The sequence below is a fragment of the Helicoverpa armigera genome, chromosome 9 (assembly GCF_030705265.1).
Source record: "Helicoverpa armigera isolate CAAS_96S chromosome 9, ASM3070526v1, whole genome shotgun sequence".
Classification (NCBI taxonomy): Eukaryota; Metazoa; Arthropoda; class Insecta; order Lepidoptera; family Noctuidae; genus Helicoverpa; species Helicoverpa armigera.
The window spans coordinates 2,748,416-2,774,447 of record NC_087128.1 but is presented as its reverse complement, the minus strand read 5'-3'; the positions used below and the strand labels follow the sequence as shown (position 1 = coordinate 2,774,447).

Sequence of the window (26,032 nt, the reverse complement as noted above, 5' to 3'; positions counted from 1 at the left end):
CCTAACCTATGGTGCTAATACGGTTTGATCGTATCTTGCGACTTTTCATATAACCACGCCACGGGCTCTTTCTATAGTATTTTTTTAAATCAATAATATCTTTATTTTTTATTTCAAACACAAATCGGAACAGAACTTTTTATCATAAGTTGGCAATGCCGAAAGCACGTGTTTTAGCTCGTGGAACAGAGCGATAATGTGAAGAAATTGTTTTCTACCATTTTTCTTCATGGCAACATTGGCAACATTATTTGATTATTTGCTTCATGTTGGTAGCATTGGGCTACGCAATGTTTGATTTTTGATTGATGTAATAGGCGCGTTTTGCCAGGTGATTTTTAGTAAACAATGAATCGGTAAATAAAAAGTTCTTAACAATCGCTAATGAATTGTAAATCAAGCTTAAAAAAAGGGTTATATTTATGAACTGAAACCATGGAACCGCCTTCGCCATGGAAGCGGCCCAACGAAGTTATGCAGCTGCACAAGCTGAAAAAGCGAAAAAAAGCGTTACAGGTATGCTCTGGCTAGATTAATGTATTGTTGAGATAATAATTTATTACAAAAACAAAACTTTTTAATTTGTAGTCGGTCAAATTAAAAAGTTTTGTACTAAACTATACTACTATGTACAACTAGAAACAAAAGACAAAACATTATTTCAAAATTATTTAAAATTTGAATTAGTGGTTATTATTAAATATTACTTGTTTGCAGCGAAAAAAAACTCGCTTTTACGCCTATTAATATTTATATGTTATACTAATAGAGTCATGGTCAATAACCTAGCAAAATAGCACTAAGCATGGTCAAAAATTAAAATCAACAATTTATATATCTATAGGAACGCATGAAGCAACCCTCCCAACCAACCTCAGATGCATCAGGCAGCCAAAAGCCTGTTGATTTAGATTTTTCAAGAATCCTAGAAGGAGAGAAAAGGAAAAATCCATTTTCAAAGTAAGTCATCTTCAAGGCTCTATCTATAATAGATAGAAAGCTAGTAGCCCAAATAAAACTTGAGGGTACAGAGCATTAACAGTATTAAAATAATATCTCAACAAAAGGCACTATATTCAGTATTCAATACTCAATTCTTTAATGCATACCATTGGGAAACATTATAACAACTGTATTCACATGTCTTATCAAAACTGAATCTTCAATGTAATCTTGAAACATGTTAAAACATGAAACATTTTTAAAAAGTTGTCATTGTCAGTCTTTTATTGTCCTAATACTGGGCACAGGCCAGACAGAGAAGGATTGAACGTTAATCACCACACTTGCTGAATGTGTGTTGGTGATCAATGTGTTCAATAAGTAAATCTGTGCAAATATAACTTGTCATTTTTAGGACAAAACCTGAACAAAATAAGAAACCAAAATTAGAAGTTGAAGACCAACTAGATGAGTCTAACGACAAGACCCTGTATGCTCTCCTCAACTTACCTGCAAAGGTTGTGGAGAAGCCAGCCAAGGATGTGGACACGGAGAAACTATCTACATTCTCCAACCTATTACAGAAATTCACTGCTGAACACTCCGTGGAGCCAGTGAGTATTATTTATATAATGTTAAAAATGCATACCACATATTATCTTCAAACATAGGTGCATACTTTGCATTGAAATATCTTCTTTTAAAACTTAGCATTTTGCCTGAAAACTAACTTGAACTTTCATTTAACAGGTCTTTCAAGCGAACAGGTAACTTTGTTGACAGTTTTATGTACTTAATTAAAATTTGAAAATTGACTTTCAACATTAAAGTGACTCAATTTTCAGATACCAGAGAAGAAATACAAACACTTACCTATTGATTGGGCTTTAAAAACTAAAGTAAGATTGATGTCACCAAAACCCTTTGCATGGACCTCCAAATTGAAGGCTAGTGAGGAAGCATCTGGTATTACTGGGTAAGTTATAATCCCTTATCTTCTCTAGTCTATACTTCCTTATGTACTCCCCTTATACACTTCCTTATGTACTCCCCTTATGTACTTCCTTTTATACTTGCTTAAGTAGGTATATAATATACTTAATTACACATATACATAATTATGTACTCCCCTTATTTACTCCCATTATACGGGGTGTGTTGTATCACAATGTTAATTTTTTATGTTAATTACTGAGATGCTTATATGTATATGCCATGGATATGATACAAAGAATGTGGAAATCCCTTCAAAGCACATATATTTTTTTATATCAGTTCTCTACTAAATTCTTTCATATATGTCTAGATTCGTCCGCTGCCTCGACACGACAGCATCACCGACTCTAGACACGTCACCGCGCGCTCGGTTCCACCAGGCCTGCTTATACTGGCAACACCCACACTTGCCGTGGCTGGACCTCTACCCAAGGTCGTCAGGGAAGGTTGCCGCCACCAGCTTCATGGCTACCAACGAGGATGTTAAGCAAGCTCTGCATACTGAGTGGACGGAGAGCTTTAGGTCTTTGTTTCAGGTTAGTAGTAGTATACATATAATGGTAAATATATTAGGCAAAAATTTTTAAACCCTGGTCTCTCAGCTACATCCGGTTAGACTGGAAGCCAACCCCAACATAGTTGGAAAAAGGCTCGAAGGATGATGATATAGTAGATTGAAATGAAAAAAATGATTTTTCTACTCATCTACAAATTTTCATTTTACAACTTATTATGATGGTTTTTCCAAAACACATATACATACACCATCTCACAGTGCTGCTAGCTACGCGGATGCATAACCAATATTATACCGACGGAGACCATATCGGTATTCCATAATTTCCGTTACAAAAACCCAGTTTTTATATTTCGTCTGTGAGGGCCACTTATCAAAAATACCTAATACCTAAATATTATTATGATAAATAATAATTATATGTTATGCTAATATTGCAGTTGCTCCGTGCACTTCACTGCCCGTATTTCTACGTGTGCGCGAACACTTTCACGTGTCTATTCCGCGCGGCCGGCCTGTGCGGAGTGTCCGAACCCTGTGCCTTAATCGCACCCACCACCAGGGGCTTTAGGCAGATATTACGACAGGAAGGTATGTAACATGTTATGTATATTATTATCTAACTAAGGGCTCCATGTAATTTTAATGATATAAACCATAACTAACTGTCCAATTACTGGACATAAGGTGGTGCAACTCTTATCCTCATCCTAAAATAAACTTAATCTAACAGTTCGGGCATATTCGGTACTTATCTTTGCGTTATTGCACGAACAAAAATTGATGAGTTTTCCAGTATAAAACGTTTTCCGTTCGGTTTTAAGATTATTTAGTCTGATCTATTTAGTTTGGATTCTAAAAGATTTAATTGTTAGAACATGCTTCATAAAGATAAATCTATTTATCTACAATATCACACTTAAAACTAAGTTTATCTACCCATCAACCAGTTCATTACCTAATCCATATTTTCTACCACAGACGTAGAATACACAATGCCGCTCCGGCCCGACAGCAAGAAGAAGCTAAACACGTCAGACGACGATAGACCAAAGAATTCATCCATCGACAGCTGTTACGATACGATGGACGACAAATGTACGCAGGATGCCATGGACAGGAAGGATGACGAGGATGAAGAGGATCCCGACCAGTTCCTTTCGCAGATGGGCTTCGAAACTGAAGTTATTAAGAAGATTAATATCACTCAGGTAAGGGGTCCCATTCATTAGTCGCTACATACCTGAGAAACGCGCGCGACCAATGTATGGTCAACAGAAAAACTTTTATCGTAAGCATCATCATCTTCCCGCCCTGTTCCCAAGTCATTTGGGGTCGGCGCAACATGTCTTTTTCTTCCATTCCTCTCTGTCAGACGTCATACTTACATCCACTCCCTTCTGCTTCATGTCCTCTTTCAACTTCAAAAACTTTTTCGCAAGCCTTTTTGTGTTAATGTATTTAGAAGATTTTATTAATAAATATTGCATGCTAAGTTAGGGATTTATGTTCTCAATACTTTCCTATTTTCAGTATGTTGGGTTATAGGCTAAAAAAGCTGGCGAATTAAAGAAAACCTGAAAAGCATTGTTTCGCGCTTTCTAATGTATTCTAAAACAAACATAAGTTTTATTCTTGCTAATGTATTTATATACCCGCAGGCCCGCATCACCCACAGCGCAGAAAGCAGCGTGGACAGTGCAGCCGAGTCGTTAGTGTTCGTGCGAGGAGCAGACGCGCAGGCGCTGTTCAACTTCCTGCTGAACTGCAAGTCCATCGTCAGCCCCACGGGACCCTTCGCCGGAGTGCCGCCGACGTTACTGTCGCCCACCGCCTTCCATGGAGGGACGTTGCAGTCTTTGAAAGTTAGTGCATGAGTAATTTGTTGGAATATATGCAGGTGTTTTGTTTTAAGTTCAGCTCATAATCATGGCAAATCCATGCAAATAAGATTTTTTTTAACCCTGCTAAGAGACCACCGATGTTATACCTAACTTCATCATTGACACTATGTATCTCCTAAATACAGATTTTGGTCGAGTGTAGGCCAAACCAGGCATATTCGCGCTGCTTGAATTCCTTCTTGCACTTACTATATCCAGTTGAACTATAAAACCACCTATTGGCTATGTGCAAAGCGAGTGTGGCGGACAGATAACGACCGCAGCGCACAACACGGCAGAAATTGGAAACAAATGCGGATGTTTCAAACCCGGTTTATATTATTATATTCATTTCACGGTAAAACTATTGAATAAATTGATTTATATTTGCAAAAAAAAAATTATAATGTTTACATGGTTATTATTTGACAGCTTCCGCAAATGTTGCAAACGCTACGCGTCGCCACCGTCGCGCACATAGCCAATTAGCTACCATGTAGAAGTAACATTTATTTATTTTCCCAGGTGCGAGAAAACACGATACATTCCGATAGCAATAAGTATTACTCAATAGAACTGCGAGGTCCGATATTACCGACGACTTTGCACACGTTGTTCAACGTGCTGAAGACGAGCTCATCAGCCCAGTTCAGCGCCACCTTCGCGCATCATCAGCCCACGCTGGCCTTCTCGTGGGCTGCCAGTAATATTGCTGAAGGTAACATACCTATTATACTATTTATGTACCAAACATAAAAAAAGTTGCATGTCTAAACATGACTGGTGCCTTCACGACAGGCATTTATGAAAAAAACTACTACTTTTATACAGAGGTGCAAAGTTATTTGACGAAAACTTTACTGTATCTTCTGTTGTAATACATAACTGCAGATTTAAAAAAAAAAATGTTTCCTATCAGACTTGACCTGTTTTTATATCAAACATAATTTTTAAGTGTGTTCAAGATTTTTCCTCTTTTACAGACGAATCATCAAAAGAAAACGAGCCAAACCATTTCGCCAAAGCTTTCAACAAAGAGAATCTGTCAGACTGCGGCATCAGTGAGGAGATGCTTCAACATTTCTGTTCATCAGACCCCAATGTTATCAAACCCTTAGATTGTGTGAAATACAATACAGACGATGATACTTACATGTGGTGATATTTTGTTAGCCTTTACTGTTGTGACTGTTTTTCAATCGTATTTATATTGTGATCATGAATTAAATGATAATTTTGTACATATGCATTGTTTTATTTTTATATGATTATCATCTGCATTGCTTTTTTCCCATCTGCTAGGGTCAGTTTGTAAATGTCCATTGTGGTGGACGTGTTTTAAGAGTTAACTAGAGGTCTAAAATTAACTAAAGGAAGTGTGAAATAATACACAAAGTCACTTAATAGATACGATTTATTCAATTTTCATTTTTGGTAAATTAAAAATAGGTTTCTTAATAGTCCACAATCACTTACACAATTAAAACAAGATTCATACAGATCAGGATGAAATAAATAATATTGTGAGTTCTGCATCAAAATGACGTAGTATTTGTATATGTTACCTAACATAACTGCACTAATACGCTATAATTATCACTTCAAACCCAAGGTGGAACAGGAATCTTGGAAAGCTTACATCTAAAATATTCATCTATGTGACCAATTAGCCGCGCACTAAAACAAATAATTTATACTTTATTATAACATCAGACATTCTACTACATTCACCACATTATTGTAAATTCACTACTCGTAAAACTGTAAGTTAATTATAATTATAAGTTGATTATTTTAAAATTGTCTATTTATCAGAAATAATGAAATATAATACCTGCAAATTTGTCAAGTTGAAATATGTTGTATAAGTTACGGAGCTTATGATTTCTGTGAAAGAAAAGGAACAGATTAACATACATACATTTATTTCATTCGCAAAATTCTAAACCCTTCACCTTCTTAAATATTCCCAAAATTATATATTTTTATTAATTGTTTCTCAGTTCAATATCGACTTACATTAGAGGATCCACTGGAAGCGGGCTGTCCGGGCACGGAGTACTGCGGGCGGAAGTTGGAGAAGTTAGCCGCCGCAGCCGCAGCCGGCGAGAAGCCCGGCAGCGACCCGCCAGACTGGAAGCCCGCGGGGAACTGGGCCATTTGAGCTGTGGGAAAACAATCAAATATGTAATTGACCGCCATATTTATACGTTAGTTTTATGATTGAAGAATAACAAGTATTTACAAGTTATAAAAAAGTTGAGTTACTGGTCGTGAAAATGTTTATTATTTTAAACACACCCACTTCGTTAGTCGTCAATCGTCAGTATATTAAACTATAGCAGAGTTATTTTATCGAATTTGAATTTGTCCACGTCGCAGCATCTTCAGAATCTCATTTTGGCCGTCCATATAAGTAACATTTGTGGTATATAAATTATATAGCAATATATGTTGGGTTATAATAACACAAGAGACAAATATAACATGTTCTGACCTGCTGGCACTGGGTTGCCGGCGGTGGCGGCGAGGCGCGAGAGGATGGAGCGCTCGGACATCTGCAGGCGCTGCGCCACCGGCGGGATCCGCGCCAGCGTCGCCGGCAGCCGCGACACGTCCGACTTCATGTCCGACAGCAGCTCCTCCAGCTGGTTCAATACCTAGTGCCAGAAAATGAGGTTTAATTTAGTTTTTACATTATAATAGAGGAAAGAAGCTCTGCCTAACAAAAAAATAGCAGACACATTCATAACACAGTGTTGTGCTGTAAAGTAAATGCTTGAACCATTGTTCTGTAAAGTTTAGGGCTAAAAAGTATGTCAAGTCAGAATATCAGGGCCAATGCCATTTCTACCAGAAAGAGCGTTTACATTATTATGAGACTACACTTATGGCCAAAGCACCTACTACAAATATAGTATATTGCATATTTTTTAAACCTTCGATATTTGCAAGGTTGCTGCAGGGCCATGGGAAACCAATAACTAACATGACCAGTAGGGTGTCCCAAGACATAAGGGGGAATTTTTTTTTCTCGAATTCAAATACGCATACCCTCTAATTTTTTTCGGTTTGACCTCATTATCTCCTATAATAAATTATATCTCGATCGGACAGTGGTAACCCGTGCCGACTTAATGCCAAAGTTTTCACATGAAAATTTGTACTGACTGACTATGGAGAAATTTAGATCTTAATTATTATAACTAAAAATAAACCTTGAATACATCCAAATAATGTTTTATCTTCTCATATACATTGAAAAATATTATCATTATTAAAATTTTCATTTTAAAGTAGTTTTTTTTTACAGTCAGGATAAATTTTCCGATGTTCTAGGACTGTACCTAACAATAATTGTTTTGTTCCTCATCTACTGTGATTAATCAATAAAAGTCTTGCATGAACTTCACCGATCTTTCGGCCACATCGTTCACTAACTCTCAGTGCTGAAACTTTGGCTTTTTGATACGAAGCATTATTTGACTAGAAGGTAGGACACATTCATGTAGAAAACTGTCATTATATGTATTTTAAGGCGATCGATCAAAGAACTCGCTTTTTGCTGAAATGAAGTTAGAGGTGATTTTGTCATACAACGTACCGTATAGATCTTCTTTTGAAAAAAAAAAATAACCAAAGACAAAATAACCCCTGAAAAACGATACATCCAATCGTTTTTCAAGAGTTATTTTCCTTTGCTCCTCTGAGGCACGCGCTTTCTGTAACTAACTGTAGGCCGGCTGCTCTCCTGGCTGTCATTTGACATCTTGGACAGTCGTTTCGGGTAGTCAGAAGCCAATAAGTCTGACACTGGTCTTATCAAATGGGTATTGGGTTGCTGGGTAACTGGGTTGAGAAGTCAGATAGGCAGTCGCTCCTTGTAAAACTCTAGTACTCAGCTGAATCCGGCAAGACTGGAAGCCGACCCCAACATAGTTGGGAAAAGGCTCGGGACATGATGATTTATTCTTATTAATCAAAATCAAATAAATTACATATCTAAGTTGCTGAAAAAGTCGTGATAGCGTTGCTTAAAAACGTCTTGTGTCTTTTGTCCCTCCAAACTTGATACAAGGTGACGAGTTTCGTCACACAATTAGGCAAAGATTTAGTTGGAAGACGCGCCTTTCCCCAGTAGATAATGCATTCGCGACTAGTAAGATTTACGTTTTCATTCACAATTAAATTAATTTTCCGAATATCACAACATAGTATACAACAAAGTCGCTTTTTCTGTCCCCGTGTCCCGTTGTAAGCTTACCTAATTCTTCAAAACTACGCAACCGATTTTCATGCGGTTTTCTAATAGATAGAGTGATTAAAGAGGAAGGTTTACATGTATAATAACACACATTAAATAGTGGAGAAATACTGTTATTCCGTGCGAAGCCGGAGCGGGTCGCTAGTTGTACAATGAAACTGCCAGAACTTGTCCATTAGACGGAAGTTTGAGCCCGACATTTGATGCTTTAGGTCCCCTAATTAAAAATATACTCTTTTTATAACTGCGTAAGTCTAGTGACATGTTGGCTGTTTGAAAACAATGATTCGTTCACTAAATAACAAGAAATCACAAGCACATCGACGAGTTAGATCGCGTTAGTCTTAGAGAGCAAGTATGACATACATTCAAATGTAAGTCGGCACGGGTTACCGTGGTCCTACCACCATAAAATTTTATTTATAATAGTTTTGGACCAAAAGGAAAAAAATAGGAGGGTATGCGTTAAAAAAAAATGACTTTGATTTTTTTGGGACACCCTAATGACCAGTGTCTGCCACCAGCCAATCACGGTGAAATCTAAAAATAACATAATTTCTACTAGTACACAAGTTGCCATCCATACCTTATGCAGCACAGCGTTGGCCGGCTTGTTGCCGGCGAGCGACTCCTTGCTGAGGTGCTGGTGGGACTCGGCCAGACACTCCACCTCCGCGAAGCGAGCGTTGAGCGACATGGCGGGGTGGTTGGGGTCCTGCGTCAGGTTCAGGTACGCCGCACGACGCAGCTGCTCTTCTATTACTAGCGCTTGTTCTAGCAGCTGGGGTAAGAAAGAGGATGCTTTAGATATTTTGTACAGTTAAGTATATATGGTAGTGAGTTTTTAGGGACAATATTATGTATATTGTATCAATATAATGCAGAGGAAACATTTATTTGTACGGAGCCGTTTGGCTCCGAAAATACTGAAAAATTCTTTCACTGTTGGAAAGTTACAATATTTCCATGTAACATAAGTTGTATGCATGTTATATAGGCAGAAGTAATCCCAGGATGTATATAGCAAAGTTTTACGACAAAATTATGTTCACATTTAAAGGTTTCTTTCTTCATTTGTTGCCTATTTAATACATCAGATTATTTACAACAACTCACCTTAAAACGCCTCGCCAGGAACTTATTCTTGATTTCCAAGAAGTTTCCTTTGCCCACATCCATCTTGAAGGGCTCATTGATGATGGCAAAACGTAGGTCATTCTGTATGTCTTGCCAGCGTCCATACCCATGTGTCACGATACCAGCTAACAGCCAGTAGTCATGTCTGCGATGCCAGATTTCGTACTCTCTGCCCGGGGCAGCCGCTCGTTCCTCGTTAAGCCATAGAGTATGTAGCTCTGTGAAACCACCGTCCGCGATGTTGAACATGAACTTGCGACGCTCCACTTTGAGATCTTCTTCCTCTTTCACTAGTACCACGTCGTCGTCATCGTCATCCTGGAAAGATAGAAGTAAGTTACAAAGTGCTGTTTTGTAGGGAAGTCAAACAATAAAAATGAAGATTATATTCTTTTCCTTACCTTCTTTTCATCCTTAGGTTTCTCAGAAGCTTCAGACTCCGCCTTATCACTCTTAGCGTCCTCTTTCTTATCTACTTCTTCCTTCTCATCCTTAACTTTAACGGATTCCTTGTCCTCTTTCTTGTCATTAGATTTCTCGTCATCCTTGGGTTCTTCGTCAACCGACATACGTCTTTCACCGTCCTTACTATCTTCTGATGATTTGTCCTTTGAAGATTCCTTCTCATCACCATTTTCTTCTTTGATGTCACTCGTGTCCATCGGTTCTTCTTTTTCTTTGACATCTTTCTCTGATTTCTCCTCTTTAATCTCTTCTTTGTCATCTTTTTCTGAGCCGCCGGGTGTGGGGGCCTGTCCTGAGGTCTGTGTGACCTGCGTGGGTGCGGGTGAAGGCGCGGCGGACGTGATGGGCGTCGCGGTGGAAGGCGCGGGCGACGGCGCCGCACTCTCTCCCGCAGCCGACTTCACAGGCTCCACAGGCTTGCGAATCATCTCTGGCATACTATAATACCCGTTAATGTGCTCGAATTCTTGCACTTTCTTCCTAATCAGACTCATAACACCAATTCGAGTTAGTACATGCTGCCTGGATAAGCCTTCTCTAGGTACTCCATCAGCGAATGTTTCCGCATTATCCGCGCCTGGCTCACATAGATGTCGCATGAATAGTGACACGTAAGCTTTGAAGTTGCGTTCAGACTTGCCGCGGAGATCTCGGACAAGCCATTGAGAGTTGAAGGCATCTTGTGGAGGCATGCCGTAGCGCATGATAGCGTTAAGGAATGATTTCCTTTGCCTTGCGTTGAAGCCGAGTACCTCCATATTGCCGCCCACCCGCGCCAGTAGCGGCGGCAGCGGTCGGTCGCGTTCCTCACGCCGCTCCAGGCGTCGCTTGCTGCGCCGACTCAAGAGATCACCATTGTCATTCTTTTCATCAAAGTCATCATCCTCCTTATCATCTTCACTACCTTGTGAGAAGTCTGAATTGTAATCAGAACCATTCTCCTGCCACGTGGAGTCTTCCCGGTTTTCAGTCTGTGCCACAATACCGTCATTATAGTTGACTTGTTTACGAACTCGCTTGCCTTTACCAAGTGTCCTGGCCTGGTCCTCCTGGTGTTGTTCATAATGATGCCTCAACAGTTTGATCCAGTACGCCGGGTCGGTGTTCTCGGCTTCCTGTTTGATGATTTCAGTGTCAACCTCTTCTTCGCCGTCGCCTTCTTTAGTAGAATAGCTGGCGACTTTGAATGAACTAAGATACTCGTTGGCCCAGGATTCTTTCTGTTCTATACCCTCCTTGGAACGATCTAGCAGTTCCCCTACAGCCCTATCGTCATAGTGAATAGCTTCCTCTTTACCTTCCTCTTCTTTGAACAGTTCCTCTGTACCAAACCTTAGAATGTCGTCCAATTCTTGCTTAGTAAAGTTGGCTCCTTTACCACCCATACCCGGTCGTACGACCAAGTGAGTCAACATCATTTTCCTCTTAGCTACTTGCGTAACCCTCTCCTCCACACTGTTACGTGTTACGAATCGGTAGATCATGACCTTATTGGCCTGACCGATACGATGGGCACGAGAGAACGCCTGAATGTCGTTGTGAGGATTCCAATCGGAATCGTAAATGATTACAGTGTCGGCTGTGGCTAAATTGATACCCAGACCACCAGCCCTCGTCGACAGTAGGAACACAAACTGTTGTGCACCGGGAGCATTGAACCTATCGATAGCTTCCTGACGGATCGTACCAGTAATACCACCATCAATTCTCTCATATTTGTAACCTTCTCCCTCCAAGAAATCTTCGAGGATGTCCAACATTTTTGTCATCTGAGAGAAAATCAGTACTCTGTGTCCTTGTTCTTTGAGTTGCCTTAACATTTTGGACATAAGAACCAGTTTGCCTGAGGCTTTCACTAACGCCTGCGTGTCGTAGTTCCCGTGCGGACCAAGGGGAGCTTCTTCAGCCGCCACAGGGAACAAGTAAGGATGATTACAACACTTCTTCAAATCCATCATGACGTTAAGTAGTGAGACTGTTTGTCCACCACTCTTAGGGTTGAGAGCTTCGTAGTTCCTCGTCAGAATATACTTGTAGTACTTCTTCTGCATAGGCGATAACTCTACTCGCACAATGAACTCAGACTTAGTGGGCATGTTTTTGAGCACGTCAGCCTTGAGACGTCGCAACATGTGCGGGCCCAACATCTCGTGAAGCCTCTTTACTTGTTCCTCCTTCGACACATCGGCGAATTCATTCTGGAACGCGGCGAGGTCATTGAACTTGTCCTTATTTAAGAAGTTCAACAGATGGAACAATTCTTCTAGGTTGTTCTGTAGAGGTGTACCAGTAAGCAAAAGTTTGTAGTTGATGTGGTAGCCGGCTAAAAGCCTGAAGAACTTTGACTGATTGCTCTTGAGCCTGTGGGCTTCGTCTACAACCAGTACGGACCATTCGATTGAGCCGAGGCAGGTCGCGTCGATGGAAATCAACTCGTATGACGTTAGAAGCACATTGAATTTCACTTGAGACTTGATCTTGGAAGGGCGTCCGCCTCTGTTGGCGCCATCGTCAAACGTCAACTCATTCTCTCTGATTACAGCCCTTGAGTCTTTGTCACCTACATACGTAATGCAATATAGATCAGGAGCCCACAGCTCGAATTCTCTCTCCCAGTTAATAATCGTGGAAAGCGGCACAGACACAAGGAATGGTCCCTTGCAATGTCCCTCCTTGAATAGCGAGTAAAGGAATGTGACCGTTTGAATAGTTTTTCCCAAACCCATCTCGTCGGCAAGAATAGTGTCGATACCCTGACCCCAGGAATACCGAAGCCAGTTGAGACCTTCTAACTGGTATGGATGAAGCTGCATTCCAGTTTCATACACGAAGGGTGGTTGATCTTCGTATTTCTTGTTCAAGTTGGTTGTTGGGCGGTCTGGCGGTGGGTTGTATTTCTTAGGCTTCATTTGTAGAGCGCCGCTGCTGTCATCCTCGTCGATAATATCTTTGTTCTTGCTCTTGCGTCCCGCTTTCTTGCCTTTGGTGCCCTTTGTCTTGCCTTCAGAAGTGATGTAGGCACGCATGTCCTGGAATTAACAAAATATTTTTTTTTATAATAAACCTTGGCAAATTTAGCTTTACCAAAAATAATATTATATCGAGATTTATACAATCATCTTCTCCAAATTTTATTTGGGGTTGGCGGAGCATGTTTTCTTCTTCCATACTCTTCTGTCTACCGGCATCTCAAGTAACATACTTTCTTGCCATGACGATTTTCGCTCAATCTATTCATTTATACATTTATCTTCAAAAAATACTAACCTGATAATATTCAATAGCATTCTTGAGGCCGGCTATATCTTCATTTTCCGACTCCCAGGTGGCCTGGTCATAGGACAGGTCCCGCCATTTCACGAGGTAGTACGTAGTACCGTCACGTGAGGTACGATGGTTGATCACACGATGCACTACCAACCATTCCGGCTTCACACCATATCTGAGATCATAGGTTTATTTATGTTAGAAATCAATTGATGTGAAAACAATTGTGAATAGACTGTTTTTGAGGAAGGAATAGATCTGTTTATGTTATTTGAACATGAAAATACCGTAATCGAAGGTAGTATTTACGTTAATACATACACACTTTCGGGTGGAAATTTTATATCCTTACGTTACTAAATGATCAATAGTTTGTCTTATAGGCAATTTAGAAAAACGCTCTAGTCTCTTCATATGCATTAAGTAATTCTATCGGGACGTTAGCGAAAACGCGAGAAACAGTTAATTGATTCGTAATTAGAGCAACACTTTTATCTATCTAGCATTTATTTTTCTGTACATAATAAAGTTACCCCACAAAATGAAACACTCTCTCACCTATAATACTTCTCCTCCAATATCTTCTCGTCGGTGTCCTGGTCCTGCTTGTCCCGCAGACGCTTGACGCGTCCGTCGCGCTCGTCCAGCGGCTCCTCCAGCTTGGGCGGCTCCTCCACGTCCGACTTGCGCATGTAGTAGCGGTACATCAGCGGGTGGAATACGTCCAACTGAAACAGATATTTGAAGATCAGAAGTGGAATAACTGCAAGTAATTGGAAAAAAACTGTGGAAGAAGCCTTGCAATGGCTGGCCTCGTATTACCAGAACGGGTGCATAAAAAATGCATATTTCACCTATTATTTCTATGTGAAAATTATGTCTATGTGGTAAGGACAAAAATCAAGTTTCCTTAGTCACCAACCGTCAAATTACCGCCCATTATTCAGATAGGCGATTTGACTCACGGTGATATTGTGGTCATCGTTTTAATTACATGGTACAACACACGCTATGGTTTAAAAAAAAATCTTAACTACGATATAACATAAACAAATACAATTATACACTTAAAACCATATCTTACCTGTAATTCCGATATCCAGCTGCAATGCCAATAGGACCGCTCGTGCCACTTGACGAAAAACTCTCTGGAACGAGGCGCCTTCGATTTCGGCGACTGTTCCTTCCATCGCCATGTCAATATCTTTGCGACTTTGCCGTCTAGTGGTGGACACTGTAATAAAATGTTGCATTAAAGGTTTTATAATTTGAAGTGTTAGTTATAAATCTGCCTAAAGCGATAAACCTATATCGTAGTGTATTTAAAGTTCTTTAAACCAACAACATAAGCTAAAAAATAAGGCTAAAAAAGAAAATCTATCAAGATTGAAATAGGCTGTAATCTTTTTTTTTTTGAGTACTGGAAAAGTCATTGGTATTGGATTTTTTTATCTTAGTACAACAGGTTTTGTTTGTTGATCAGACTCAAAAGAAACTGACAACATTTTTGGTTTTCATGTTCTTTTCAACAAGTGACTTTGAAAAGATAGCTGCAAAAATATTCGCAAAAAGAATATCTATGGTTAGTTTTTGTAAAAGAATTATTTATTTTTGTAGGTTCCACGCAACATGTTCTCTTACGATCCTATGAAAAATATGGGTTTTATATATTCCTAGGAATAAAATATACTTACACTACATCTAGGACATTTCCACTCTCCGTCTGGCACCTCTTCAAGCGGCGGGTTGAGACAGAACCGATGGTATGCAGAAGGACAAGAGTCACAGCACAATAGTTCACCACCATCCTTACAAATCCTGTTGAAAATAATTTACCGTTAGTCAATAATTTAAATTGGATCTTGTATATTAGTTGTTTGAGGAAGATAGTCATTATTACAAAGACAGGAAAACAATACATGGAATAAAAGTAGATGATGGAAGAGATATTTTGTATGTTTTAATGATTTTTTACCAAAAGAACATCCTACAAGGTTATTTTACACTTCTTTGGGTATAATGGATTGTAAGAAATTAAATATTACATTTTAAAAAATTCCTAACCTAGTCAACTTAAAACATTAACACCACGTCAGCAAACAGTCTGCTCACTGAAATGACTGTCCAATGGGACCTCGGACCATACCTGCAGAACTCCTGATGCTCATCATCATCGTCCTGATCCTGGTTGCCCTCAGCCTCGCAGTGCGGACAGGACCAGCGTCCCTCAGGCGTCTCTTCGAGTTCAGGCTCCAGGCACACCAAGTGGTATGCTCGGGGACACGTGTCACAGAGGATGATTTCACCGCCTTGTTGACACACCTAGACACGAGAAGGATAACTAATTTAAGTGGTTTGTAAAAGATTATGTGAGGATATAAACTGGAGTTTGTGGAGATACACAGGACTGCAAAATTGGTGCATGAATAATGTACTTCATTTCACATAAGCTGAATGTCCTAAGGTCGGCTCTACAAAATATTGACACATGGCAAATGTCTGTAGGCTAATGCTTATTTGCTTATAATATCCTGATTAATAGAGTCAAGCATTAGGGCCAATGTGAAAGTACGTACCTCGCAATAATCTTGATGTTCATGTTCTCCCTCGGCGCCGTCGGGGAACTTATTTGTAGTCTTTAGTTTCTTCTTCTTTTTGCTCTTGTTGCCGATCTTGGTCTTTGCCTTCTTTTTGGGTTGCTATAACAAACAAAACATGTTTTTTTTTTTAATAAACTGCTAGATTCATGAGAGCATTCAATTTGAACTTTAAAAAAGTGCTGTCTTATTATTTTTTTCTATAAAATATTAAATCAACACGGTTTCATTCGCCTTTTTATCAAGGACAACTTAAAACATAGAAGCTCAATGTACTGCTAAAGTATAATTTTCGAAATACCACAATTATTATTAAAACGTAATTTATTCGAGTCCAAGATCTCCAACATCCTTTCCAGGCTAACTTAAATTACATCTTTAAACATAGAACCATCAAGAGTAGGAAATTTAATATAATTACCGGTACAGCAGGATCATCATCCTTCTGCGGCGCGGCGTCGTCGGCGGCGGCGGCGCTGGGCTTGGGCTCGTCGGCCTCGGCCAGCATCTGCTCGAACTCCGCGTCCGAGTCCGAGTTCACGGCGCTACCTTCCTGCTCCTCCTCCTAGCGCAAACATTACACTACTACAGTAACTGGACAAATAAACAATATCTTTAGGTGTTTCTTCAGTCTTCAGTGGCTTATTATACATGGATTTTTTACCTCATTTAAATAAAATGTCACCAACATTGGTACATGAGAGTGGATGCATTGGACCTATCCGTACGTTTCGAACCCTAAGCAGCCCTTGCGACTTCTTAAGACTAATGAAAAGCAGATATACAAAGTTACTTTAACCATACATCAATGAAAATGAGTAGACACAAAATATAAGAAACTCGTTCTCTCTACAGTTGACTTTAAGAGAACCCAACATGTGCGTGCATAAAGTCTCAGTTTTCCATGTGTCAAAAGTTGTATCTGTGTGCAAGGATGAAGATTTTTGTATAAATTAATATGGCCATAATGGACAGTGGTCTTTTACATCTGAATAAAAAGGCAACCTGACAACCTAAATGACTTCTTACGTATAGTTTGTTTTTTAATCTCGTAGACTAAATTGACACTTGCAAAATGACAAACTTTCTAATAATTTTGCTAGCTCTGTGGTGCAGTGTTGTACTTACGATACCGGTTCGTTGAATCGTAACTTTTTATCTATAATAGACGAATTTAATATTCATTCAAAGTTTTATATTTAAAATTCACGTACGTACACAGTGCTGTACGACGTGCTACAAACTGCCAGGGATATCTGACCACGCAAAGCCATGCGTAATCATCAAGGATAAGCCCATTATTTCAGGATGACTTATTGTAAAAAGTTACGATTCAACGAACCGGTATCGTAAGTACAACACTGCACCACAGAGCTAGCAAAATTATTAGAAAGTTTGACATTTTGCAAGTGTCAATTTAGTCTACGAGATTAAAAAACCGGCCAAGTGCGAGTCGGACTCGTGCACGAAGGGTTCCGTAAATTACAGTTAAATCAACCTATCTCAAAAACTATAAGAGATACTTTGATCAAACCAAAAATCGTTGAAAGAGTTAATTAGCATGCATCACCTCTATTTTTTAGAATTTTATACCCCGTAGTTATAAAAATAGAGGGGGACATACTTTTACGACTTTGAGAGCTGATATCTCAAAAACCGTTCACTTTAAGAAAAATGTTTTTTAGAAAACTTTATATCATTTTAAAAGACCTTTCCATTGATACCCACACGGGTATGTACATCGAAAAAAAATTTCATCCCTCAGTTACATGTATGGGGCCCCACCCCAATTCTTTTACTATTTAGTGTCATATTTTGTAGCGGTTCATACAACACATATTCCCATCAAATTTCATCACTGTAGTACTTATAGTTTCCGAGTAAATCGGCTGTGACAGACGGACAGACGGACAGACGGACATGACGAAACTATAAGGGTTCCGTTTTTGCCATTTTGGCTACGGAACCCTAAAAACAGACTATAAGTAGATAATAAAAAGCGTCACTCACGCTACTAGTCCTCTTCCGCTTACTAAACTTGATCTTGAGCGTGGGCACTTTAGGCTTGCGGCCGGGCTTGCCGCGCGGCGTGGCGGCGGCGCCGTGCTTGGGCTTGCGGCCGCGCTTGCGGGGCAGGGCCGCGCCCTCGTCGCTTTGTTCTTCTTCCTCTTCTTCTTCTGGCTCTTCTTGTACCTCCTCGTTCTGTGGAGTTGGGTAAGTTGAGATATGGGAATAGTTGGGTGGCTTCATTGATAGCTAGTGAGGAAGACTGCCTTTGATGATGGTTGTAGATTTAGACCTCGTGATATGAAATTGTTAATAAAGCTAGAGGTCTTGTGATTTTTCATTTACAGGAGTAACAAGAAGTGGGGTAAGGTGGTCTTTTCCGATACTCTATTTGTAACCAAATAATCAACCTTAGGGATTTTCAGCCTGATTTGATCGCGATTTTATAGTTTAAAAAACAGGTGACTTGAGAACCTCCTCCTATTTTGGAGGCGGTTAAAAAATTGTGATTTGTCACATAATAGCTAAAAGATAAATAAAATATAATACTTAATACAGTATCATAATTACCTTAACTTCTTTCGGCGTACGTCCAGGCCGTCCTGGTTTGGGCACGTAGTCTGACGTGGTAGAAGTATTCGTGTTGTCTTCGGAGCCCATGGCAGGGGTCCCGCTGCCGAGGTGAGGGTTCGTCTCGCAGAACAGACGCCACTTGGCCGCTACCAGCATCATCAGCTTTGATACTGGCACCTGGGTGTATAGATACGTATATAGGTGAAATATATTGACGACAATAATGAGGCTGAATGATAGTGAGATCTGAATGTGAAAGTGTGTCATGCGGACTTAGGAGATGCTTTGAGTTTATTTTTTAATTTATTACGAGAAAGTTTCCAGTACGACAAGGTAAGCGAAATTATTTTTTTGCTTTCATATGAACATTAGTCTCATAGCTATTATTCTCGGAAAACTTTATGGCGGCTCGGAACATCGACGATACGCTGCGCAAAAACCATTTTAATCACGGTATGGCCATGGTACATACGCGTACTTGTTGCGAGCCACTATAAGTTTGGCAAAAACTACGTTCGGATTTCCAATAGGGTATAATTTAGGCGGTCACCAAAAATATTTTATAGACTCTAAGCTGAGGCACCAAATAAAATAAACAACTCCAAAAAAAATAAATTGACTTTATTAAAAGGGCACTAAAGTATATAATATTATGATCCAAAAAAAATAAAATAACATCAGAAAAATCGCAAATGTCGCGCAAATAGTATTTTTGGTTCCCAAAATGGATTAATGGTCACCAAATTCTATCCAACTAAAGGATTAATATTACTACCAAAAATCAAAGTTAGTGACGAAAACGAATCGCTGCAAAACCGACTCCACGTAGTCTTGTCTGCCCTACCCCTAGAGTGCAATTCAAAACCGCGTAGGCGCAGAGGGGCGAGGCGGCCTGCGAGCTGAGGCGCAGGTAGTTTTAAGGCTCGCCGCCGCGGCTGACGCTGGCCGGCTCCGCCGGCCGAAGCCGAAGCTGCGGTGGTGAGCGTGAAAACCATCTGCGACGATAAGCTCGCATGGGACCGCCGGAGCCCCGCAGCGCCGGAGCCGTGACAGAAGCCATGCTTGCTGCATGTTGCGTGCTTACATTTTAAACGCAGTGAGTTACACACAAATTCATATAACAATAAATAAGCGACGTACGTTTGGGAACCCCAGTATATTAATTGGTATTTGGGAAATATTCTAGCGATCGTTAGCTTTTTTAGTCTAACAAAAATGACCAAATTAGGAGTCATGATATTACATAATTGGTAACATCTAAGTAGTGACAATATATAATATTTGGTCTAAAGTGTATTTTAAAGGCGTCCATATATTTTTTTAGTAGTCAATAATACGAAAAAATGGTTTTATCTAATAATATTTTTGGAAACGTTATTTGGTGACCATTTATCCATTTTGGTAACCGTTTAGATTTTTTTTGGTAGTAAAATAGGTACTTTTTTGGGTGGCGTTTAAACACAAGCCTTTCCAATAATCTCAAGTTCGTTTATGACGCAATCCCTAACAACATTCCAGAACAATCTGTAATCATAATAGTTCTGAATAATCCCAAGGACCAATGAAAACGCAGCTAGAATGAGGAAATTCCTAGTTATATCATCTATTACAGGAGTATGGCTATTTCATTAACAGGAAAAAAATCTAGAGGCAAAAGTGATTTAATGACTAAGTTAATAGCAACATAAATATTTATAAGTCTCTGCGTGAGAGAATCGCAAGTGTGGCAGCTAAATAAAAATGCGCGGTTATGTAAACAAAGCAATCGATTCTCCGATAAATGGTTCTAATAACACACTCTAGACACATTTTCGTTACAGGCATTAACCAGACATTTTAAAGATTGCGTGCCGGCGATCTTTTGCTGTGTTAGATTATTGAAAATGCCTTCGACGGCAGTTGAAGGAATATTGTTCGGTTTTGGTCGGAAAAATTTAACACTACCACCACTCCCTTATGCGGGAGGCATCATTTAAAGGTTTCCGACCTTCAAAAAAACAGACACAAGTTGCTATGATCAGATCTTGAAGTTTTACTAGTTCTAGCTTTAGAAGATTAGTAAGTCCTACTTTGTCCAGCAACAGCGTGAGGCGTCATTCAATCTATTCCAATCTTCCGAAAGAAAACGGATTGGTATGATCAGACCTTGCAGTTGTGATGTGCCTTAAGTCTATAAAGGAAGAAGGTTATTTGTTACTTGTGTGTATACTAACCTTAGGGTTCTCTTTAACCAGCAGTGGTCGCACATGCTGCTGGAACAGCTTGTAAGAGGTCAAGTTCTCGAGGTCTGCGTCTGAATACTGGATGTCCACGTCCGTGAGGCCGAATGACGAGCAAACCTCTTCCACGGTCGGCATGCCTACTGTGGAAATGTTGCATATTGTACCGAGGGACCAGGACACAGTTGAAAGGTATCAGAAGTTGGGAGTTGACAATTTTTTTACTGTTTTACACTGACAGAGAATTTCTAAGTGTAATTAGAAAAAGTGTGGTATGCTGCACAGTTGCTTTATACAATTTAATGTAATGTGTATAGGATAAATTAGAAAATAAGTATGATTTATTTACGAGCTTTCCTAAGAAATCGCCTGATTAAAGTTCTGTAGTCAGATTAAAGTTCAATTCGACTTTGAGCATTACGCATTTTCTTGAAGAGCTTCTAGGCCTCGCTAAAACCCCTGTAGCTATATAACTCATCTAAAAAGTAGTTAGCACTACCAACATAATAACAAAAACATGTACAAATTATAGATAGACGCAATAACGATCTTGATACATGATAGAGAACAGAGCAAGGTCATTATAAACTTGAAGAGGTCAATGCACTGTGGAATGCCAACTTCTATTGAACTCGTCTGTCTAAGAAATAATTATTCATCACATTTGTATTTATCGCATGTCCTGAATCTTAAACTGCAACATGTATAGTTAAGTAAATCTAAATAACTGCATAAGTGCATTCGTTATTTTTCTTGCAGACGCGTGATTAATATGTGTGACGCGATCTGATTACGTAAGTAGTATGTACTTGAAAAACTGCGTAAAAACATATCATTATATTAATTCCTGTTTATTTTACTTTATTTATTAAATGGGCGTTACTTTCACCTGTTTTGGTGTATTTTCTTGAATCTTGGTATATAGGACAAAACAGATCAGGGTTAAACCCAATATTTTCCTGTTCAAAATGGATGTCACAGTACAACAGCAGATATTTTGGAATATAATTAGCAAAGCAAATATACAAGCTAACTTCATACTTAGAACATTATCTATTGGAAAGGAAAGTATGGGAAAGTGGATGTTGACAATAAATCTTTTATGAAAGAAAATATTCTCAAACAAAGAGTCGTAATTTTGCTAAAGCAGCATTGAAGTCTGTTGTAGAATTAATAGTTTTCAATAAATTTTCAAATGTATGAGTATCTGAAAGAAAATGTATGGTGAAAGAAACTTACTGGAACCTGAATCTGAGGCTGACGGAGTAACCGGTGGGTTGTGCTTACTGCCTCTGCCTTTCCTGGACTTCTTTGTAGAAGACATAGCACTGAGGGCATAGTCACTGTCCCCTTCTGCTTCAATCTCGACCCCAAAGTCTTCATCCTGCGTTACATAGACAACGAGTTGAAAACTCCATGGAGTTTCATGCTGGCTTTTCTTTATAGAACCTACTTTCATGGTATTGCTGGATCTTTCATAAGATTATTTAAAATAAGAATGTGCTTCTTTTGTTTCTTTTAAGTTGGAAATAATTGTTGATGTTTATCTAGTAGTGAGTATTAATGATTTTTTAGATAATTACAATTGTGAAAACATGTTTAATTTGTTTGGACAGGTCATAGAACTTGTTCATAATCTTTGTCATAAGTACCTATGTAAAAAAATATTTGATATTGATCAGCAAAGTTACAAAGATTGCAATTTAGCCTACTTATTTGAAAAATAAACAAGTAGAACATAAATGCCGTAAATGGTAATGTGAACTTTATCATAACATTTATATAGTGGCACTGATTAATAAAACTCTATCTTTAATAGGAAATTGAATACCTAAGTACTTAATCCTAGTAATTCAATTATGGTCAAACAATGTGGTAATAGAATACAAATTGATTTTGTAGTACAGTCAGTTTGAAAAGTTCTAGAATGGAAACTGGAAATAAATTAAACGTTTTCTATGAAAAGGTGAACTATGATTCATTCAGGAATTCTGTTTATGTACAATAATGCTGTTTATATTTGTTTGCTGTATAAAAACAAAATAAATCTAGGTAATTATTAATCTAAGATAGAAACTTTAGTAACTTTTCTGTTATAAATCAGAAGTATTGAAGTTGTAGTATCAAATTACATAACAAATGTCCCACAAGAGTAACTCTTCAAACAAGTTGTTAACTTTTCTAGAATTTTTTGTCCCTGACTGTAACATCAATGTTGATATAAAACAGTGGACAGTTTCCACCTGTTTTCTAAACAATTGCAATGATGTAATAGATGGAATCGGATTTTGTTTATCTTTCATAAACACATGAATGACCTTTTCTCTCCCACTTAAATAGAAAAGAATGGATGCTTATACAATTATTTCAATTATGCTACAATACTCCTTTGTAGATTCGAAAACTTAAATGAAGTAGTTTGAGAATTAAAACTCACCTCTTCGCTCTCATTCTTACGCTTCTTCTTTTTCTTTCTACCCTTCTTCTCTTCTCCACGGGCTTTCCTTTTCTTTCCCTTTTTCTTCTTTCTGCCATCTTCAGGTGAGTAGTCTTCATCCTCCTAATAATATCAATAACATAACCATAACACAAACAGCAGCAAGGCAAATGTTGACAAATACACTCATTCACTGTGCTATAATACTAAAAACATGAATGAATATAATATTTTTCAGTTACCTTTGGTGGGCCTTCATCACTCTCCCCCGAGTTCTCGTTCTGACCCTCACCTTCCTCCACGTCCTCGTCGCCTGCAAGTTCACAATAAACTGGTCAAACCAGTCCACCACTCCACTCCTCTACCAACACTCTAGCTAAACCTTTCCGACAGTGCATTCCGCCACATGAGCACACTCCTCAACCTAAGGTCACTAATCCCTTTGTTTGGCGGCGTCCATTTTGTTAAGTAGTAATGAGGGGATATCGCATGTTCTTTTCTGTCACAAACTGCCACTTAAAAATATTTACAACCACAAAATAACAAATACAACATCAACTCACTCAAATACCACTTCTTTAATAACACATCACTCTATTCAGACGTAATAAGTGGTGAAAACTAAGTCACGGAACCCAAAATTTTCTAAATTTTTAATTGCATATACCGCAAGTAAACACATGATACCGCTATTCGCGGCTTACCTATGACATGCTAGCTAAATTGAACGTTTACCTGCGAAAGAACCGTCTACTTCATCATCAGATGCCATTTAGATCACTAATCAACACAACTTGCAATAAGATTAAAGATTTTGGTCTAGAAAAGATAAAGGACGCGCAGTTTTTGCGACAAATGGTAATTAATTCAGAAATTGATGCCGCCGTCACTACACGGCAAACTGGCGAGAATTGTTGTCTCGCTCGCACACATTCAAAAATATGGGAAAAAAGAAATTATAGGGTGAACACTCTTTCAATGAAAATTCTACTAACTTAATTATCTTCTACCAAATGTAGACAAAAGCCCCGACAGTTAGTTTTAATGTTTGATTCAAAAATCATGTTTAGTGCTACATAAGATGATCCTAGATTATTTATTGAGCTTAGGCCCGTGACCTGGAATTGTGATGTTGAGCTGTTACCATGTTGGCAATTTTGTTATTTATTTTTTGTTGCTATTTTAGTTAATTGTCAGTGTCTTTTTTGGACTACTTTCATTTGTTTTGTATTGTGCCAATAAAATATTTTTTATTTTTTCTTTCTTAACAAGTGGTATCGGATTACCCAAGTTCAGTGGTAGATCTACTTTATCGAGGACGGAGGGCATACCCACATACAACCCTTATCTACTTGTGACGTCGCATTTGCTTTTCTGTTTATGTTCTCTCGCTATACCTGCCTTACTTATATGTATAGTAACAATATTCACATCAATATCTCATCATCTCCCCTCCCGAACCTTTTCCCAACTATATTGGGGTCGGCTTCCAGACTAACCGGATGCGGCTGAGTATAGATAGTTCAACTCAGATTTGCGCGCGGCCCTATGTGTGCGTCGGCTTGTAAATATACAACTTTCATTCGTGTGACAGTGACGTCGTCCGAGCATGACGTGTTCTTATCGCTTTTTGTTATGGGTACAGTCGTTTACGAAAATACTAGTTAGGTATTCACGGAGAAATTATTAAGGAGTCAGGCAAAAAAAAATGAAACAACATTCAAAGCTTTTTATTATTAAATATAGTTTTTCATTATTTTCTCATACGTCTTTTCAAATTGACATTTACAGTATCTAAGAATTAAATACTCCTTACATATTTTCTAGCTCGGGGTACGCGGACAATAAATAAAAGTGGGGACTAAGAATGTAAAAAGAGGTATAATCTAGTATAATAATGTAAACAAAATGTGTGGGGAATTTTAAAAAATTTTATTGCTCCGCACAATGTCGACCAAAATAAGACGGAAGTAATGACACTCATAAATGAACGTTTAAGTCAAATTGATGAAGGGATGTGGAGTAATACCTACTTGTCGATATGTACAAAAGAAAAAAGAAGAATAATTGACATGGAGTCAGAATTTACAATTTCACCTTGGAGAGTAGCGAATCCGAAAATTCATCATTTGATTTTTCAAGTAGCGATTCATAATCATTATAAATAAATAAACATAAAATTACGTAATAACTGTTTTTCTTTAAACACCCGTATATAACCCCTAAATAACTGTATTGTACCCGACTGTACCTCTTGTCACGCACACAAAGTCACTGAATATGTACAAGGGTTACCCACACATAAGGCCGCGCGCACGACTGAGTTGAACTTACTATACCAGAGTTTTACAAGGAGTGACTGATCCACAGGAAGGACGATCCACACCAATATCTATCCATAATAGTACCTTATGTACTATCGATTCGTCCGCACCCTTATGTACTATGCCTATATGATTACTTCTTTACGCACTACCTAACCGGGTATATAATATTATTATATACCCTCTTATCTACTCCCTTATATGCATCTCCTATTTTCTCCCCATTTCTGTACTACCCTTATGCAGTTCCTTATGTACTTTCTTATCATCGTACTTACTACCTTTATGTACTACTATCCCTTTGTTCAGTCTTATGTATGTACCCCTTTTGTACCCATTTCTGTACTTCTCCTATTTCCTCTTTTTTACAGTACCCCTTTGTTTCTCCTTATGTACTCCCTTCC

At 38.7% G+C, this 26,032-nt stretch overlaps 2 protein-coding genes across 4 annotated transcripts; one reads left to right on the top strand and one right to left on the bottom strand.

Moving 5' to 3' along the window:
* Nucleotides 1-260: 260 nt before the first annotated feature.
* Hd (humpty dumpty) lies at nucleotides 261-5,581 on the top strand. Its single transcript, XM_049839124.2, has 10 exons — nucleotides 261-516; nucleotides 845-960; nucleotides 1,358-1,556; nucleotides 1,788-1,918; nucleotides 2,249-2,474; nucleotides 2,896-3,046; nucleotides 3,437-3,666; nucleotides 4,117-4,320; nucleotides 4,864-5,056; nucleotides 5,322-5,581. The coding sequence occupies exons 1-10, from the start codon at nucleotides 436-438 to the stop codon at nucleotides 5,498-5,500; spliced, it is 1,710 nt and encodes a 569-aa protein (XP_049695081.2). The 5' UTR covers nucleotides 261-435; the 3' UTR covers nucleotides 5,501-5,581.
* Nucleotides 5,582-5,734: 153 nt separating this feature from the next.
* Nucleotides 5,735-24,244, bottom strand: Mi-2. 3 transcript variants are annotated; one of them, XM_064036435.1, is made up of 21 exons: nucleotides 24,040-24,244; nucleotides 23,547-23,617; nucleotides 23,305-23,427; nucleotides 22,107-22,251; nucleotides 20,862-21,007; nucleotides 18,646-18,825; nucleotides 18,079-18,270; nucleotides 16,490-16,633; nucleotides 16,048-16,170; nucleotides 15,618-15,793; nucleotides 15,166-15,289; nucleotides 14,556-14,705; nucleotides 14,030-14,199; nucleotides 13,472-13,646; nucleotides 10,141-13,233; nucleotides 9,719-10,057; nucleotides 9,189-9,383; nucleotides 6,836-6,998; nucleotides 6,358-6,503; nucleotides 6,173-6,225; nucleotides 5,735-6,015 (listed from the first exon to the last, which is right to left on the bottom strand). In XM_064036435.1, exons 1-20 carry the CDS (start codon nucleotides 24,074-24,076, stop codon nucleotides 6,217-6,219), a joined length of 5,901 nt encoding a protein of 1,966 aa, XP_063892505.1. In that variant the 5' UTR covers nucleotides 24,077-24,244; the 3' UTR covers nucleotides 5,735-6,015; nucleotides 6,173-6,216. The 3 variants fall into 3 exon arrangements, with proteins under 3 accessions (XP_063892505.1, XP_063892503.1, XP_063892504.1); XM_064036433.1 differs by having other exon boundaries at nucleotides 20,862-21,010; nucleotides 24,040-24,243; XM_064036434.1 differs by having other exon boundaries at nucleotides 16,490-16,630; nucleotides 20,862-21,010; nucleotides 24,040-24,243.
* Nucleotides 24,245-26,032: the final 1,788 nt, after the last annotated feature.

Excerpts from the sequence above, each read along its gene's own strand:
- Hd (XM_049839124.2), top strand. The coding sequence starts at position 436 with ATGGAACCGCCTTCGCCATGGAAGCGGCCCAACGAAGTTATGCAGCTG. Across the intron at positions 961-1,357 it reads AGGAAAAATCCATTTTCAAA|GACAAAACCTGAACAAAATA; the intron begins GTAAGTCATCTT and ends TGTCATTTTTAG. Across the intron at positions 1,919-2,248 it reads GAAGCATCTGGTATTACTGG|ATTCGTCCGCTGCCTCGACA; the intron begins GTAAGTTATAAT and ends ATATATGTCTAG.
- Mi-2 (XM_064036433.1), bottom strand. The coding sequence starts at position 24,076 with ATGGCATCTGATGATGAAGTAGACGGTTCTTTCGCAG. Across the intron at positions 23,428-23,546 it reads GTGATGAAGGCCCACCAAAG|GAGGATGAAGACTACTCACC; the intron begins GTAACTGAAAAA and ends TGATATTATTAG. Across the intron at positions 13,647-14,029 it reads TTGGAGGAGAAGTATTATAG|ATATGGTGTGAAGCCGGAAT; the intron begins GTGAGAGAGTGT and ends CTATGATCTCAG.